This window comes from Hypanus sabinus, chromosome 25 (genome assembly GCF_030144855.1).
Source record: "Hypanus sabinus isolate sHypSab1 chromosome 25, sHypSab1.hap1, whole genome shotgun sequence".
Taxonomy (NCBI): Eukaryota; Metazoa; Chordata; class Chondrichthyes; order Myliobatiformes; family Dasyatidae; genus Hypanus; species Hypanus sabinus.
This window is the reverse complement of record NC_082730.1, coordinates 13405168-13425208: the sequence shown is the minus strand read 5'-3', so window position 1 is coordinate 13425208 and position 20041 is coordinate 13405168. Positions and strand designations below refer to the sequence as shown.

General features: G+C 42.5%; 1 protein-coding gene across 1 annotated transcript in view; it reads left to right on the top strand.

Moving 5' to 3' along the window:
• The window catches only part of LOC132380883 (polymeric immunoglobulin receptor-like), a 75561-nt gene that overhangs the window by 19478 nt on the left and 36042 nt on the right, over positions 1-20041 (top strand). The window contains exons 4-6 of the mRNA XM_059949801.1: positions 2704-2830; positions 10456-10563; positions 12778-12835. Of these exons, the coding sequence (XP_059805784.1) occupies positions 2704-2830; positions 10456-10563; positions 12778-12835 (293 nt within the window). The remainder of the gene's footprint in view (positions 1-2703; positions 2831-10455; positions 10564-12777; positions 12836-20041) is intronic.

The following is a 20041-nucleotide window of genomic DNA, read 5'->3' as shown; positions in this document are numbered from 1 at the left end:
CCACTGGGAACTGAAGTTATTTAATATGCACACATCATAACACATCGTCCTTCTTGAAAGAAAAACAAATACAATTCTACGTTCTCGTAAACCTGCAAGGAAGAATGATTCATTTCAACAAAGATATCTACATTCTGTAGCCAGTCACTTTTCCCTTTTTTATTCAAATTCTCAACTGTTGAACATTTCAACTTCAATTATAATGAGCAGCTACAATCCCTTATCTATTCCTCAACTTACATTCAGTCTCTTGAGATTGTTTAATGGTCCTTTTTGGTCTGCTATTCACTTCCACAGGAGTATGGCTTGTATTTGTTATGTTAATACTTGTGTCTTTCTGAGAACTCTGCTCAACAAGTTCATTTTTTACATATGCTGACCGCTTTGGTGTACTGACAGGAGACAGCTATGGGTTTAAACTTGTGGCCATACATAATCATGATTCCTCATCGGGGATGTTTTGCTCCATCTGGATGTGATAGGAATGTGGATCTACATCCTCTTTGCATGGACTATGTGACAAAATCGTGATCTCGAATTCACATGACCTCCAGGCTTTGGGACTGGTAGTCTTCTCGCAATCTTGTCATGATACTCTTTCTGTTTTTCTATCCTTTTTGCTTTAGCCAGTGTGACCTTGTGTGCTCATTTAGATGTCAACAGGACTTCATGCACTGGAAGGTTATGCATGTGCATCAACCCATCAGCACTCGGGCTGGTGAAAGGCCATTCTGCAGTGGCACACTGTAAATCACTGGACTTTTGTGGAAATCCTCTCATCCATCTTGCACTTTCCTCATGAGGCCCTTCACTACCTTGACTAAACTCTCTGCTAGATTTTAACTGATGTTATATGTCAAAACCCTCATTCATTGGCAAAGAACTGAAATTCACAGCTCCAATTGTGGTCCCCTGTCTGATACTACATCACGTGGAACTCCCTGCCTTGCAAACACTGCTTTCAGGAAGGTGATGACTGCTTTGCTGGATGTTGATTGCAGTGTTGCGATATCTGGGTAATTGGAAAATTAGTTTGTTACAACAATGTGATTCTTCCCATTACAATCAAACAAATCCACTCCAACATTGAAGTACTAGCTATCTGGGTCGGGGTGTTGGTGGAAGCAGTTCTGCTTGCTAATTTCTTATCTGTAGATAAGGCCTAGTTCACATGAAGCATTGGTCTGGTTGATGTCTCAGTTCTTTCTTGACCAGTATATCACGACACAACCTCTACGTTTACAAATTCCCTCACCAAATGCCTGTTGTGCATCTTTTGGAGAATTCCCTTTGAAGAAGCAAAATTGCTCTATTTGAAGACCATACCTTTCACTACTAACAGTTCAGCTCTGGATGCCCGTGAATCCTGAATACCCATTGGACAGTCATTCTTAGCTGCTGTCAATGCTTTCCATATCATATCTTTGAGTTCTCTCATTGTTTCATCTGACACTGCTGCTTTCCTAATCTGCTCTGTTCTTTTCAGAGATATTGGAAGGGAGGTGACAATCATGTCAACAAAGACCTGTATATCTGTATTACCCTCTTCACCAATCTGCTCTTTCTCATAAATTGCACAAGACAGCGCATCAGCAGCAAACTTGATTTTCCCACAGTGTAGATCATCTTCACATCATATTTCTGCAGCCTTCTCAACACGTGCTGTATCCTCACGAGACAGTCGCTCAGTGGTTTGGACAGAAAGGAGACCAATGATTTATGGTCTGTACATCGTTGCTTTTATATTCTTGTCCTCTCAATATGAATACTAACATAACATTTATCTTCTATACCATTTACTCAAACTATAAGTTAACCTTAAAGGAATTCTGATAAAAGAATCCCAAGTCACATTGTACCTCTCATTTTCAAATTTTCACCTCATTTAAAAAATAGTCTATGCCTTTATCTGTCTAAAACCTTGAGCAGGCTCCCCACCTCCTTAAAATTACCTGTCTTTTCACTAATCTTTAAACTGTCTGTAAATCTGGCCACAAAGTGATCAATTCCATCATCCAAATCATTGGCATACAATGTGAAAAGAAGTGGACCCAAAACCAAACCCTGTGGAACACCACTAGTCACCAGCAGCTTACCAGAAAAGTCCTCCTTTATTCCCACTCTTGCCCTCTGCCTGTCAGCCAATATTCTATTTATTCTGGTATCTTTCCTCTAATACCATAGGCATTTAACTTGTTATCAACCTCATGTGTGGTTCCTTGTCAAAGGCCTTCTGAAAATCCAAGCAAACAACATCCACTGACTCTCCTTTGTGTATCCTGTTCTTATTTCCTCAAAGAACTGTACAGATATTTCAGGCCAGATTTCCCCTTATCTCCAACCTTTATCCTCAAAAGTACAAAGAAATATAAAATTCTTTATTTATTCTGATTGTTAAGTGTTCTTTCTTTGTTGCATGTTGCATCAACACCCACCACAGCAAATTCCAAACTCGTGCAAATGTAAATAGCAAATAAAATTTACCCTTTCTCCTTGATGCCCAACTCATGGGGTTTAGCCATTTGAAGATGGCTTCAGCAGGATCACCAGCCTAAAGAGTATCACTCAAAACCCTGGTGTGGGTCTTGAACCAAGAATCTCCCCGCACATTGCCAGAGACTTCCCACTGGGGCACTGCTGACACATAATGGAAATAGTACTTGTTTTGAGACATTCAATGATCAGATATTTGATCCACTTTAGCTCCAGAAAAGGAGGCAACAACCTTGGAAATTTCCACTGAAATCATGTGGACTACTTCACCTCGGAACTGGATGTCCACCAAGAAAGCAGAATCCACTGAGACTTCAGTTTCCTCACATCCGATGAGGTTAGTCATTTCATGGGACAATTCAGCTTTACCTCAGCATTACAGTATTCAGAGAACAACTCACAGTAAATGTCAGAGGAAAATGCAACTTTACCAGTCATACAGTGAAACTCACACAAAATGTTAGAGGAACTCAGCAGGTCAAGCAGCATCAATGCAAATGAATAAACAGTCGACATCTTGGGCCAAGATCTTTCAAAAGGACTAGAGAGGAATGGAGAAGTTACCAGAATAAGAAGGTGGGGGCGGAGTGTATGAAAGGACAGCAAGCTAGAGCATGATAGGTTAAGACAGTTGAGTGGTTGGGGGGGCAGGTGGGGTGAAGTAGGACAAGTAGAATGAGAGCGGGCTGGAAAACAAGGAGACTGACCGGAGAGGACAGTGCATCATGAGGATCATGGGAAAAATTGAAGGAGAGGAGATCCAGGGGCTGATAGGCAGGTGATGAGAAGAGGTGGCAAAGACTGATCATTTCCCTGGCCCAGATGATTTGCATCCTAGGATACTAAAGGAGGTGGGTGCTGAATTAGTGGGTTGTGTCGCAGTTAGCTTAACGCTATTACAACACCAGAAACCCGGGTTCGATTCCCACCGCTGTCTGTAAGGCATTAGTACATTCTCCCTGTGATTGTTCCAGTTTCATCTCACTTGCAAAATACATGTGTGTTAGGGTTGGTGAATTGTGGGCCCTGGAAACACGGTAACACCTGCAGGCCACCCCCATCACATCCTTGGGTTGTGTTGGTTGCTGATGCAAACAACATATTTCACTATATTTCAATCTTTTGTAACAAATTTGTAACAAATAAAGTTAATCTTTATAAAGATATTTAATATTTGTATTGGCATGGAGAGGGAAATGATCAACAGGTAAGAAGTAGTGAATAGGGACTGTAACGTTCTCCTTCGCGTGTCACGAACGCCGAATTTAACGTCGAGATAAACCACAGTTAATAAGAACCAGATCGCAGCAAGATTAACCATTTACTGTTCACTCTTCACATTAACATATGGTGAAAACTGTTGATAAAACAATACAAGATTGATACAGTATTTGTTCCTTCCTTAATATCACATTTCAAGTGTAAATACTTGCAAAGGTGACTATAACTACATTACACTAAGGTGCAGTATACAGGGAGAGTTTACCTGCTCCATTGACTACTTTAAATACACTTCCATGCAAACTATCCGCGACTCTTTAACTAACGAAAGCATAAACATTATCTACCGTCGTTACTTCTAACAGGATCGGCATTAACATCTTAGTTCAATATATCGATTATCTATTAACTTACAGCGTTGCTCTCACTGTGATTTCTCATGCCTGCAAAACAACTTCTGCTCAGGTGTGCCTCGTGGAAAGCCCCCACCCTCACGCTAATTTCAAACCGGTGTTTTCCCACAAGACGCGGCGAAACCGGATGTGACGTCATCACATGCCGATATATTTTACATGCAATGAATATACTTTAAACACTTCTAATTCTAACTTGAAAATACTATTGAATGAATTACTAAGCGAAAATATTATAAACTAAATAACTGTCGTAAAGACAGCACAGGGACAATGGGGTCATCTTCGAATTACAGTGCAGTGCCAGAGGGCTGACGTTTGCAATTTCTAGCAAAAACTTGAAGAAGAAAATGAGCAGAGAGCCACAGGGCTGCTAGATTCGACAGCATCCCAGGGTGGGTATTTAGGGTGTGCACAGCACAACTGACAGGTGTGTTTAATCTCCCCCTCTCCAGTGTGGAGTCCCCACCTGCTTCAAAACATCCACCATTGTTCCCGTACCTAAAAAGACCAGCTAACATGTCTGAATGACGAGTGTCCTGTCACACTCACCTCAATAATAAACAAATGCTTTGAGCAGCTGGTCCAGGACCACATCTGCAGCATGCTGCCACCCAAACTGGACTCCCTGCAATTCACCTACCGACACATCCGATTGATGGATGATGCAAAATCCACAGCTATACACACCATCTTACACATCTGGAGAAGAAGGATGTTTATGTGAGAATGCTGTTCTTGGACTACAGTTCAGCATTCAACACCATAATTCCCTCCAGGCTGGACAAGAAGCTCAGAAACCTCAGCCTTAACCCTGCCCTGCGCAACTGGATCCTGGACTTCCTGTCACCTCTATCCCTCTGACCCTCAACGCAGGAGCCCTTCAGGGCTGTATCCTCAGCTGCCTCCTTTACTCTCTGTATACTCATAACTGAGTCACCACGCACAGCTCCAATCTGCCAATTAAATTTGCTGATGATACTACATTGATTGGCCTTACCTCAAATAATAATGAGGCAGCCTACAGAGAAGAAGTCATCACTCTGACACAGTGGTGTCAAGAGAACAACCTCTCCCCCAGTGTTACAAAAACAAAGGAGCTGGTCGTGGACTACAGGTGGAATGGAGACAAGCTAACCCCTACTGACATCAATGGATTTGGGGTTGAGAGGGTGAACAGCCTTAAGTTCCTCAGTATACACATCACTGTGGATCTCGCTTGGTCTGTACATACTGGCTGTGTGGTGAAAAAAGCACAACAGCACCTCATTCACCTCAGACAGTTAAAGAAGTTTGGCATGAGTCCCCAAATCCTAAGGACTTTCTACAGGGGTACAGCTGAGAGCATCCTGACTGGCTGCACCACTGCCTGGTATGGGAACTGTACCTGCATTAATCACAGGACTCTGCAGAGAGTAGGACAGACAGCCCAGGTCATCTGTAGATCTAAACATCTAACTATTCAGGACTTTTACAAAAGTAAAAAGGGCCCAAAGGATCATTGAGTACGCCAACCACAAACTGTTCCAGCTCCTACCATCGGGAAAACGGTACCGCAGCATTAAAGCCAGGACCAACAAGCTCTGTCACAGTTTCTTCCACCAGGCCATCAGACTGACTACCGTAAATTCCGGACTACAGAGCGCACCTGATTAAAAGCCGCACGCTCTAATTTTAGAAAGAAAATCAATTTTGTACTTGTACAAGCCGCACCGGATTTTAAGCCGCAGGTGTCCCACGTTGTAATATGAGATATTTACACAGAAAGATATTACACGTGAGGATTTTTTAACTTTTAATTAAATCCGTATGGTAACATAAACAAATACATATTGCAAATGCTTTTTTTCGAACAGTGCCTGTAACACAGCTACTTATAAATATACATACGTATCGGTAACACACAAATTACGTTGCGTATACTTTTTTACTGAACAGTGCACGAACAACATTCCACTATCTCCTAACGACTGGTAAAAAATATATATATACTGCAGCCTACCAGGAAAAGTTATTGATCACCTCCTTCATCTTCCTCCTGCGCACTAAAACCATCAAAGTCCTTCAGTGTCCGAATTGAATAAAACCTCAGGATCTCGTCACTCACTTCAGTCTCTTCATTGTCACTCTCACTTGAGCGCACGCGGTCCTCTTCATCACGCAGCAGTCCAGCCTTTCGAAACCCGCTGGTGATGGTGGATGTTGTGACACGGCTCCATGCATTTAGGATCCACTGGCAGACTTGAGTTAAAGATGCTCTTCGCATGCGTCCTGTTTTGGTAAAGGATTTCTCGCTGCTCGTCATCCAAGCCTCCCACTCAACACGCAGCGCCACTTTAAATGCCCGGTTCACGCTGATGTCCAGTGGCTGCAAATACTTCGTGATGCCCCCAGGAATCACAGCTGGTATTGAGTTTGTACTCTTGATGGCAGCTTTCACTGAACTTTCATTGTCAGCCGCTTAAAAAATCACCATCGGTGGAAGCTTTAGTCCGGATGATGTGCAGCTCAGAACACAAGTAAAATGCGTTCTCTCATGGCCACTTGTTTTCAGTGTGATGGACGAGTCACCTTTTTTATTAACAGTCCGAGTGAGAGGCAGGTCAAACATCTAAGGTACTTCATCCATATTTATGATATCATCTGGCCCGATGGAATTCTCCGCTATCTTTGTTTGAGTGAATGTGCGGAAGTTAGCAAGTTTTTCCTCGTGGTGTCGGGAGGGAGTTGCTGACACAGAGTCGTGCGTACCCTGACGGACAGGCCTTTTCGTCTCATAAATCTAAAACACCACGATGGCACACCTCTAAAAACTTCGATTTTCATTTTGGTGGCGATTGCTTTAACCTTCAGTTTGATCTGCACGGTGGAAACACCGCGGCTGCCTGCTCTCTGTGTGTTAACCCAGTCTTCAAGAAAGTTTTCAAGTTCGGGCCATCTGCTCTGATTACCTCTGAAAGCTTTTGTCGTCTTTTTGCATTGACTCAGTTCTTCACGCTGGCGTCTCCACCGTCTCACCATCGATTCATTTATGCCAAGATTATGTGCAGCAGCTCGATTTCCTTCTTCAACCGCCAGATTGATCGCCTTTAACTTAAAAGCTGCATCATATGCTTTTCTTCGAGTGTTTTCCATGTTGATGAGGGTGAGTACAAATGACTGATTTACAATAATTTAATTGTGAAAGTGCGCTTGATTTATCGTACAATTTCATTGGACCTCTGTGAACCTCTCATCAATTTTATTGGTCTACTGTTACGAGGCAAAATGTTTTTGGCGGCATGAAAAAAGACATGCATTAGCCGTACCGTAGTATAGGCCGCAGTGTTGCCGCAGTGTTCAAAGCGTGGGAAAAAAGTAGCGGCTTATAGTCCGGAATTTACGGTAATTCATGCTAATACAATTGTATTTCTATGCTATATTGACTGTAATGTTATACATACTATTTATTACAAATTACTATAAATATCACATTGCACATTTAGACAGAGATGTAACGTAAAGATTTTTACTCCTCGTGTAAATGAAGGATGTAAGAAATAAATTCAATTCAATTCCAATATACAGTACAGTATCTACCCCTACAGGCAATGTTTTGGTCACCTCCCTACAGAAAAGGTGTCAATAAGGTGGAAAGAGTACAGGAAAATAATTCAAGGCTGTTGCCAGGACTGGAGGACCTGAGTTATGTGGAAAGATTGAATAGGATAGGACTTTATTTCCTGGAGAGTAGAAGATTGAGAGGAGAATTAATAGAAATATACAAAATTATGTGGGGTAGAGATAGGATAAATGCAAGCAGGTTTTTTCCATTGAAGTTGGTGCAACTGCAACTAGATGTTATGGGTTAAGGGTGAAATGTGAAAAGTATACGGGGAACATGAGAGGAAACATCTTCACTCAGACTGTTGTGCGAGTGTGGAATGAACTATTAGTGCATGAGATGCGCGCAAGTTCAATTTCAATGTTTAAGAGAAGTTTAGATAGCGATGTGGATGGGAGGGGTATGGAGGGCTATGACCCGGATGCTGGCCAATGGGATTAGTCAGTTTAAATGGTTTGGCATGGACTGGATGGGCTGAAGGACCTGTTTCTGTCTGTGCTTTTCTACTACACTATGACTCAATGGAAAGATAGGCAGGAAAGCAAGTTGTGAGGTGGGTAATAATTCGTAGAGATTCTGAAAGGTTAAACGAGTGGTCAAGGCTGTGAAGTTGTTTACTTTGAAAGGATGAGCAAAAGAACATTAAAATTATTTAGGTAGAGAAGCAACTGCAGAAAGTTGCAGTGTTAAAATGTTTGGGAATCCTTGTGCACAGAAAGCCAGCACATAGTGAATCAGGTAGGGAAGGCTAATGGACTGCAAAACACAAAATGCACTGCAGATGCTGTGGTCAAATCAACATGTATAAACAAGCTGGAGGAGCTCAGCAGGTTGGGCAGTATCCATTGATGTAGCGCTTACACTTGCGGGATAAGTACCAGGTGGGAGATCAGAGGGGAGGGACTTGTGGACCATGGCCAATGGACTGTAGCCCTTACTTCACCAGGGTTGGAGTATCATGGCTGGGAAGTCTGCTGGTTGCTAGTCAGACCTCATTTAGAGTATCGTAAATAATTTCGGTCTTCCTATTTCAGAAATGATTTCATGAAGGCAGTTCAGAGAAGGATCTCTAGGATGTTCCTGGAGGGATTGTCCAACAAAGCTAAAAGTTCAGCATTTGCAACACTAGATTTTGGTGCATACTCTAATGAGTGTGCCAGTCTAGTTTCAGAAGGATGCAAGGTGATCTTATTAAAATATGTAAGATTTTTTGTGGGGGTGATCAACATAAATAGTGAGAGGGGAGCACAAGAGACTGCAGATGCTGGAATCTGAATGAAAAAATATCAAACCCCTGGAGGAACTCAATATGTCAAGTAGACAAACACCTGCATTAGGGGTGAGAGGGTAAAGAGCAGACCATCAGTATAAATAGGTGAGAGGGATAAAAGGGGCTGGTAGGTGATAGGTGGAACCAGGTGATGTCAGGTCAATGGGCAGGTAAGGGTGGGGGTGAGGAGAGTTCAGACACAAGAGGCTGCTGGGTGATCAGTAAGGAGAGATAAGGACCAACAAAAAAGTCAGGTGGAGTCAAGTGGCGGGGGCGGGGAAAGGTGAAGATGAATTCAGAGGCTGGAGGGTGGTAAGTAGAACTTGATGAAAGTATGATAGCCAGATAGAACCAGATAGGGAGGAAAGGAATAGAAAGGGTAAGGCCAAAGGAAAAGAAATACAGGTGGTAAAGTGTGTGATTGAGTGATGGGCAGAAGGAAAAGGGAAAGGTGATCAAAGGGAGAGGGAATGAGGATTGGTGGGATTGGGAAGGAACATGAAGGTGTTGATCAGTCTGTTGTTTTGGGAGAAGTAACTGGTTTTGAGTCCAGTGATCCTGGTGTGGATATTGTATCGTCTCTTCCCTAATGGGAGTGAGACAAAGAGATGTGCAGGATGGCTGTGACTTTTCATAATACTCCTGGCCTTTTACCGGTACCTTTTAGTTTATACTGTACATACCTGAAAAGCGTTAGGAAAGGTGAGCAATATCATGAAGGATCGCACCCACCCTGCTGACGGACTGATTCATTTCCATCAGGAATCCCTTTTTCACAACATTCTCCAGGGACCTACCATTTAGTGTGTAAGTCCTGCCTTGGTTTACCTTCCCAAAATGTAACACTTCACACTAATCCTAACTAAATTTTATCTGCTACCCTTTGCCCCCCTCTCCAAATCGATAAAGATCCTGTCATAATCAAAGAAAACTTCTTTGTTGTCCACGAAACACCAATTTTAGAGTCATCTGCCCAGAAACCATATCAGTCCTGCCAACTGCTCACTCATCCAAATGGTTAATGTGGATGACAAACAAGTGGGTACAGAGCACCAGTTCCTGTGGTACAGGGCTCAGTCCTGAAAAACAACCCTCCAATTCATCCGTCTGACTCCATCAACTAGAACAATTCTATATCCTCCACTTCAGCTGACTGCAAATTCTACACCCTCACCAATCTCTGATTGAAGAAGTTCACCCTCGTATACCCCTTAAGCATTTCACTGTCCACACATGACCCATGACGTCAAGTTCTAATCTCACCCAACTTCTGTGGAAAATAGTTTGCAGCATTTACCCTGTCTAAACCCCTCAGAATTTTATATACCTCTTTCAGGCCTCGCTTCATTTCTCAATGCAGCAGTGAATAAACTCTAACATTTTCAACTGTTCCCTACACTGTTTCACTCATTGATTACTCTGTGAGCAATAATTATATTTTCTTGGTCCATCAGGAACACTGAGCGGAAAATTCACTACGTTTGGGCTCTGACCCGTTGGATACTCTTTGGAGTTCTGGTTCTTTCCACCATTTCTACAAGTTGCATGACAGCTTTTCCAAGGTAATTTGTTTCCGATCTCTTCACTTCGGTGTTCAAATTAAATGCAATGAAAGGCAGATGCTGAAGAGTTGCTGTAAATTCCCTGAGATCACGGCTTCACACAGAAGAGATTATAACCTGCACATTAACTCAAAGTTGAGTTATTGTCATTTGCATAGACACGTGCGTGCACAAGTTCAATGAAGAACTGACATGTGGTAGCAACTCAGACCCAGAGTATCAGGTGCACAACATTGTCAAGAAAAACATGAATTACATAAAATTATAAAAGAAATTACACAATTAGACAAAAGATTGATTGTATTGCAAAGACTTCAAAGTGATCATATAGTTGCCATACGGCAATGCCTCAAAATGGTGGCACGCATCATTAAGGGCCCCCATCACCCAATGCATGATCTCTTCTACAGGATCCTGAAGGCACACACTCACCAATACAGGAACAATCCTTCCCCTCTGCCATCTGATTTCTGAATCGAAATTGAACCCAGAAACACACCTTACTACTTTTTTTTTGCACTACTTAGTGTCACTATTTTACATATATTTACTTACTGTAATCCAGTTTTTTATTATTATGTATTACAATGTACTGCTGCTGCAAAAACATCAAATTTTATGATAAGTGCAGTGATGTTAACCTTGATTCTGATTCTGATCACAGGGTGCCACGTTATTGTAGTAGTTAGCGTGATGCCGTACAGCTCGGGGTGGCAGAGTTCAGAATTCAATTCCAGTATCCTCATTAAGGAAATTTGTAGGTTCTTCACATGTGCATGTGGGTTTCCTTAGCTGCTGTGATTTCCTCCCACAGTCCAAAGACATACCAGTTTACAGGTTAATTAGTCATTGTAAGTTGCCCTGTGATAAGCCTGGGGTTAAAGCACGACTCATTGGGCCAGAGGAGCCTGTTCCATTGTATCTTTAAATAAATAAATACTGAGATAACGGTTAGGGTTCAGACTTCAGGCTTCTGTACCTCCTGTATGATGGTAGTGGTGACAAATGCACAGTCCAAATGATGGATCTTGCATGATGGTTGATGCTTCACAGGGCTCTGCCTCCTGTTGATAAGCCCAGTGGTGGGGAAGGATGTTCCCATCATGTAATAGACAGAGTCCAGTACCCTCTTCAACTACGTATTTTTCTGTACATCTGAATTACCAGACCACGATGTAACATGTCAAGATACTTTCAAAAGTACATATTTAGAAGCTTGTTAGAGAACTCCTTGGAATGCTGAATCTCTTTGACCTTCTGACAAAATAAATATATTGGCATGCAACTCTTGTGATTGTGTCTACTAACCATTATCCTTGGATTGAAACAACAGTGGGGACACACAAATGGATATATAACTGAACAAAATGTATATAGACACATATTAGAAGAATGATATTGAAATTAAGGCTAATAACTATAATTGAATTCAGATTCACGTGTACGTTGTAACCTACAGTGAAATGCATCATTTCCATTAAAAGCCAGCAACACACAAGGATGCTCACAAGTGTCAGCATATTCTGGTGACTAAACAGCATTACATATTTCTCTGCAGAAAAACATAAGCAACAACTGGAATAACAACATAAAACAAGACAACAACAGCAAAACTAATCCCTTTCCCATCCCTTCCATACACTAACTCACCACCCCACCTCACACACATAGACAATCAGGCCAGATCACCTCTGGGCCTTCAGTCCTTGAGCCAGATTCTCAAACTTAATCATTCCGATCAATTGGCACTGCACACTCATGTTTTGCTTTTCAGAGCTAGAGAGGGTAGTCACCGTTTCGAGACATACAAATCTCATCACATGCATACCCTGACACCACACCTCCGTTTATCTCCAATCTAATTTTACTGTACCCTTCTGACATGTTACTAGACAGCTCCCACTCCCCAAATAGCTTTGTGCCACTTCATTCACAAATCCTGCAGCAAACAGCTCACAGTCTTCTCCCTTTGGGCCCCACCAGCCTGTACATCATCCAACATCCACACTCCACACACCACAGCCCCAAGGCAGCCCCACAGTGTGACAGACTCGCACACCAGCCTACCAACACAGCATCCACATCCACCACCACATAAATCCATCCATTGATGGCACTCCACCTGGAGACCAGCAACAGTGTTTCTTGATCAGAAATATCATCAACCACATTGCAAAATCGCACCTCTTAATCACTGACTTTCTGCCTTTCTAGACAAGCAGATGAGAAAGTCCATGAAAAGCAGAACCTACGACAAATACAAATCAGCACGGTTTCCAGACCTGAGCTTCACTGAAGGCACCTAAAGTATTTTGACCTGAACTCACAAGTTGCTCTCAGTGATGTGAAATGTTTTGCTTTTTACCAAATGAAAGCCCGTGGAAAGCTCTACACACACAACAATGGTCAAAATAATCCAGAATCAACACAGGTGACCGAACATTGTAAACGTTATCGTCCAATCCTTTGTAATAAAGCAACAACAACTTGCATTTCCGTGGCACCTGGAATATGGTAGACAAGTCCCGAGGTGCTTCATAGCAGTGTCGTCAGAATTTGCCACTGAATCACATGACCTGTTACAAGTACACTTGACCCAGTGCTCAGTCAACAAGCTGGGATTAAATGAGCATCGTCAACAGGGACTGAGAGACTTTGGGTTTGAATCCAGAACTCAGAGCCTGGACTGATGAAGATATGGCCACCGGAGAAAGAACAATAAAGTTCGGAGATGGTCTGGTCATCTAACTCTAGGAAATATATCAATACAGGAGAAACTGTAGGTTTGAATTCTCAGGTTTATGATATCTTCTAGTTCTGGTCGTGGTTTTTTGTTTCTGCTTTTGGGACATTTTTGAATCAGGGTGGGCTGCAGATAATGGAAAACTGAGCTAAACTGTACTGAAATATGCCTCGTGAATTTCTGTTTTTATATTCCGTGCTCTTGCTCGGTTTCTTTATTGGTGTTAGTGTGACTTTTAGTTATGCGTATGAAGGAGGGGATTTTAATTTTTTTTTCAAAGGGTTGGTTCTGTAGATTTGTTCCGTGACAGTCTGTGGGGAGGAGGGATTTCAGGGTTGTGTACTGCATACATACGTTGATAATAAATGAACTTTGGACCTTTAATAAGATTGCAAGAGAGCAGAGAAAATTGACCGGGATGTTGCTGGGACTTAACAACCAGAGTTATTAGGAAATGTTGAACTGGTTAGACATTATTCCCTGAACCATTTGAGACAAAGGGGAGATTTGATACAGGTATACAAAATGATAAGTGTAAAAACAAGCAGGCTCTTTCCACTGACGTTGGTGAGACAAGAACTAGAGGTCATGATTAAGGGTGAAAGGTGAAATTAACATTGACCAAATTAGGACTTCAACTATAGTGCAGACCTATATTTTTCTATAACTATTTTAATGCACATAGAATTATGGTCACTGGTCCCAAATGCTCCCCCTACTGCAATTCAGTAACCTCTCCCACCTTATTTCAATGTTCAAATTAAATTTTATTATCAAAGTACATTTATGTCACCAGATACAACACTGAGATTAATTTCCTTGTGAGCATACTCAACAAAACTCTAGAATAATATAGATATCACAGTCAATGAAAGACCGCCCTACCAGGGAGTTCAAACAGACCGCAGAAGACAATAAATTGTGCAAAAACAGAAAGATGAAACAAAAGAAATAAATATCAAGAACGTAAGATGAAGTGTTCTTGAAAGTGAGTCAAATGGTTGGTGAACATTTCAATGATGGGGCGATTGAAGTTGAGTGAAGTTATCCAATTTGATTGATGGTTGAGGGATAGTTACTGTTCCTGAACCAGGTGGTGTGATTCCTAAGGCACTTGCCCCTTCTTCCCAACAGCAGCAGCAAGAAGAGTGCATGTCTGAGATGGTAGGGGTCCCTGATGATAAATGCTGCTTTGCTGCGATCGGGTTTATGTAGATAAGCACAATGGTTGGGAAGGTTTTACTCATGGAGGACTAGGCCATATCCACTACCTTTTGTAGGATTTTCTGTTCAAGGGCATTGGTGTTGGTCAAGTGTTGCCCCCCCTCCAGTGGGGCCATCTACGTATTTCTTGAGAAAACATTCCTTGACTATGCACACAAAATGCTGGGGGAGCTCAGCGGTTCAGGCAGCCTCTATGAAAATGAAGAAATAGTCAACATTTCAGCCAAGACCTGATGAAGAGTTTCTGACTGAAACATTGACTACTTATTAATTTCCTTGATGCTGCCTGACCTGCACGGTTCTTCCATCATTTGGTGTGTATTCCAGTAAAAGCATCTCTTGTGCTACTGATTTCCTAGAAAATTCTGCCCCATGCTAGTCCTTAGCAGCGTGGCAGTCCCAGTCAATATCAGGAAAGTTAAAATTGTTTGTGCTCTTACAGCTATCTGTGATCGCCAACATATTTGCTCCTGTGATTCCCGCTGACTATTGAGGCTGTGATAACATCCCTTCAAAGTGATCACTTCCTTCATATTTCTGAATTCCATCCACACTGCCTCACTGGATGATCCATCAGGAATGTCCTCTCCAAGTACTACTGTGATGTCCTTCCAAATTAGAAACAGAACTGGCATCTCAGCCCAAAAAGGTGATCTCTTTTTTCCATAGATGCTGCCTCGTCTGCTGAGTTCCGCCAGCATTTTGTTTGTGTTCAGTGAATGTCACAGGTAACTTCTTCGTACAGAGAATGGTGAGTGCATGGAGTGCCTGCCAGGGATGCTTGTAGAGGCAGATACATTAGGGGCTTTTAAGAAACTCTTAATATGGATGCTCGGAAAATGGAGGGCTAGATCGGGGGAAGGATTAGATTAATCTTCGTAGGTTAGAAGGTCATGGGCCAAAGGGCCTGTTCTATGCTTATATCACAGGACCATAGAACATTACAGCACAGAAACAGGCCTTTTGGCCCTTCTTGGCTGTGCCAAACCATTTTTCTGCCTAGTCCCACTGACCATGTACCTCCATACAACTCTCATCCATGTACCTGTACAAGTTTTTCTTAAATGTAAAAGTGAGTCCGCATTTATCACCTCATCTGGCAGTTCATTCCATGCTCCCACCACTCTCTGTGTGAAGAAGCCCCTTAATTTTCCCTTAAACTTTTCCCCCTTCACCCTTAACCCATGTCCTGTTTTTTCCCCCCTAACCTCAGTAGAAAAAGCCTGCTTGCATTCACTCTATCTATACCCATCATAATTTTATATACATCTATCCAATCTCCCCTCATTCTTCTACGCTCCAGGGAATAAAGTCCTAACCTATTCAACCTCTCTCTGTTACTCAGTTTCTCAAGTCCCAGCAACATCCTTGTAAACCTTCCCTGCACTCTTTCAACCTTATTAATATCCTTTCTGTAATTCTGAGACCAAAACTGCACACTATAATATCGAAAGTATCATCTCCTCTTTGTTCACAATCAACACTGGTACACCACAAGAATACGTGCTTAACCCACTGCTCTACTCTCTCTTCACCCATGACTGTGTGGCTGGGCAGAGATCAAATGCAATCTATAAACTTGTCAATGACACACGTATCGTTGGTGAAATTTCAGACAGTAATCAGGGGATGTAGAAGTGGGAGATAGATCAACTGATTGTGTGTTGTCAAAACAACAATCTTACACACAATGTTAGAAAGACCAAGGAATTGATTGTAGTCTTCAGGAAGGAAAATTCAAAGAAACACACAGCAGTCCTCATCAAGGGATCAGCAGTGGAAAGAGTGAACAGGTTCAAGTTCCTGTGAGTCAACATCTCTGAAGCTTTATCCTGGGCCCAACATATTGATGCAATGACAAGGAGGGGATGATAGCAGCAATAGATCATGAGGACTTTCAGGAGACTTGTCAGGTCACCAAAGAGTCTGTTTGCATCACCATCTTGTATGAAGGTATCATTATACAGGATGAGAAAAAAGCTGCAGGAAGTTGTAAATTCAGCCATCTCCATCGTGGCGCTCCCCAGCACTGAGGGCACCTTGAAAAAGTAATACGTCAAAAATGTTGCTGGAGATATTGTAATGAGAGATGCAGAGATGGCAGAGAAATTGAATGCATATTTTCCATCAGTCTTCACAGTGGAAGATATCTGCAGTATACCGGACATTCATGAGTGTCAGGGAAGTGAAGTTTGTGCAGTGAAAATTACGACTGAGAAGGTGCTCAGAAAACTAATGGTCTGAGGGTGGATAAATCTCCTCAACCTGATGGAAGGCACCCTCGGGTTCTGAAGAAAGTAGCTGAAGTCATTGGAGATGAATTAACAATGATCTTTCAAGAAGTGATAGATTCTGGCATTGTAGCAGATGACTGGAAATTTTCAAATGTTGCTCCGCTATTTAAGAAGGGTGGGAGGCAGCAGAAAGGAAACTATAGACCTGTTAGGCTGACATCAGTGGTTGGGAAGTTGTTGGAATCGATTGTTAGGGATGAGATTACGGAGTACCTGGAGGCACATGACAAGGTCGGCCAAAGACAGCACAGTTTCCTGAAAGGAAAATCCTGCCTGACAACCCTACTGCAATTCTTTGTGGAAATTACAAGCAGATTAGACAAAGGAGATGCAGTAAACATGGGAAATCTTGAACTTTCAGAATGCCTTTGACAAGGTGCCGCACATGAGGCTGCTTAACAAGATAGTGTCCATGGAATTACAAGGGAGTTACTAGTGCGTGTGGAGTATTGGCTGGTCAGCAGAAAACAGAGAGTGGGATTAAAGAGATCCTACTCTGGCTGCCTGCCAATTACCACTGGTTCCACAGGTGTTGGCGTTGGGACCACTGCTTTTTACAATGTATGTGAATGATTTGGACTACGGTATTAATGGATTTGTGGCTAAATTTGCCGATCATACAAAGATAGGTGGAGGAGCGAGTAATGTTGAGGAAACAGAGAGCCTGCAGAGTGACTTAGATACTTTAGGGGAATGGGCAAAAAGGGGAAAATGAAATACAATGTTGTAAAGTGTATGGTCATGCACTTTGGTGGAAGAAGTAAACAGACAGACTATTATTTAGATAGGGAGAGAATTCAAAATGCAAGACACCCTAAAGATAACCTGTAGGTTGAGTTGGTGGTGAAGAAGGCGAATGCAATGTTGGCATTAATTTCTCGACGTATAGAACAGCAAGGATGTGATGCTGAACTTCTATAAGGCACTCGTGAGACCACCCTCGTTAAAAGGCCTGAACAGATTAGATATGGCAAAGTTATTTCCCATGATAGGGGATGCTAGGACAAGAGGGCACAACTTCATGATTGAAGGGCCTCCATTTAGAACTGAGGTGCACAGAAATTACTTTAATCAGGGAGTGGTAAATCTGTGGAATTTGTTGCCATGAGCAGCTGATTGGGTCTTTTAAGAGACTCCTGGACAGATAAATGGTGCTCAAAAAAATAGAGGACTATGAGTAACCCGAGGTAATTTCTCAGGTAACATGTTCAGCACAGCATTGTGGGCCAAAAGGCCTGTATTGTGCTGCAGGTTTTCTATATTTCTATGTTTCTATGTTTATCTATCAATAAAGACCCATCACACAGGACATGCACTCTTTTCACTGCTACCATCAAGGTGACGATACAGAAGCCTGTAGACTCACACTCAACATTGCAGGAACAGCTTCTTCCCCTCAGCTATCAGATATCTAAGGGTACAATCAATCCATGATCACTACCTCACTATTTTCATCCACTCTTTTTGCACTAGTTAGCAGGTCAGACAGTATCTATGGAAATGAGCAAATAGTCAATGTTTCAGGTCAAGACTGGAAAGCAAGGGGGAAATGATAGAATAAAAAGGTGTGTGGAGAGGGAGGATCTCTAGAAGCGATCAGTGAAGTGAGGTGGGTGGGAAAGGTAAAGGGCTGGAGAGAAAGGAATCTGATTGGAGAGGACCATAGGAGATAGAGAAGGAGGAAGGGCACCTGAGGGGGGTGATCAGCAGGTGACAAGAGATAAAAGGTCAGAGTAGGGAATAGAAGAGGGAAGGGTAAAGGATTTTTCACTTGAAGGAGAAATCGATATTCATGCCATCAAGTTGGAGGCTACCCAAACAGAATATCGCGTGTTGCTCCTCCTCCCCGAGTGTGGACTCATCATGCGGAACAGGAATTCGAATCGGAATTTAAGACTCGGCCACCAGGAGCAGCAGTTCCCTCTTTGGCAGATGGAGCAGAGCTGCTCGACAAATCATGCCCTAGTTTACAACAGGTCTACCCAATGTAGAGGGGAGCCACAACGGGAGCACCAGGTACAATGGACATCCCAACAGATTCACAGGTGAAACGTTGCCTCACCTGCAAGGTCACCTTGGGGCCCTGAATGGAGCCAAATGGGCAGGTGTAGCCTTTGACAACTTGCAAGGATAAGAGCTGGGAGGGAGAGTGGACAAGGGAATCATTGAAGGAGTGATTCCTGGAGAATGCAGAAAGTGCCAGGTAGGTAACATTAGGTTTAGTAGTAGGATCCCTTCAGAGATGACAGAGTCGGAGAGAATAATGTGTTCCATGGGCAATGGACAAGAGGAACTCTAATACTGTTAAAGACAGCTGGAAGATGGGATGGGCGTGGATGTCTGGGAAACAGAGAAGATGCCGGTCAGGGCAGTGTCAATGGTGGAGGAAGGGAACCACCTTTCTTTGAAGAAGGGGAACATCTCTGATGTCTTGGAAAGGAAAGCAGCATCCAGGGAACAGATGCAGTGGTGACGAAGGAACTGAGTAAAGGGAATTGTACTTTTCCAGGAGACAGAGTGGGAACTAGTAGACTCATATCTCCAGCTTATATGTTTCACTTTGATTATTTCCTGCAGTTATAAAACATAGCAGTAGTGACAAGGAAGTTTTAAAATGAACCCAAGATGACTACCCACCTGCTGAAGTGGAGTCCTGAACTGCCGAAGGGTTTCGGCTCAAAACGTCGACTGTACATGTTTCCGTTGATGTTGCCTGGCCTATTGAATTCCCTCAGCATTTTGTTTCTGTTGCCTGGATTTCCAGCTTCTGAAGATTCTCTCTTGTTTGTGAAAGGGACTTCACTTCAGCTTATTGGCTGAATAGAAGAAGTTGTCAGAGCATTGTGGGCCCTGATTGGCTGAGACAAACAAAACTTGATTGGAGTTTCATTAACCATTAGCATGCCACATCCCTGCAATATAGTCAACTGAAAACAAATTAAGAAAATACCAGATGATGCCATAGCAGTGGTCAGGGATGGCACTGGAATACTCAAACACATCAAGGGTACAATATTATTAAATTAACATGCCACACCCCGATTTTACAAAGTCCATTTGGTTTATTAAATTCTGTGATTAAAAAAAAGCCAGTGAGCGAGATTGCATGGAGGCTGAAGGACTTTTTCCACGGTTGAGTGGAGCCCATGGGCATTACCAGTGGTCCCAGTAGCCAAGAAGGAAAAGTCTGTCTGGATCTGTGGTGATTTTATGGTCA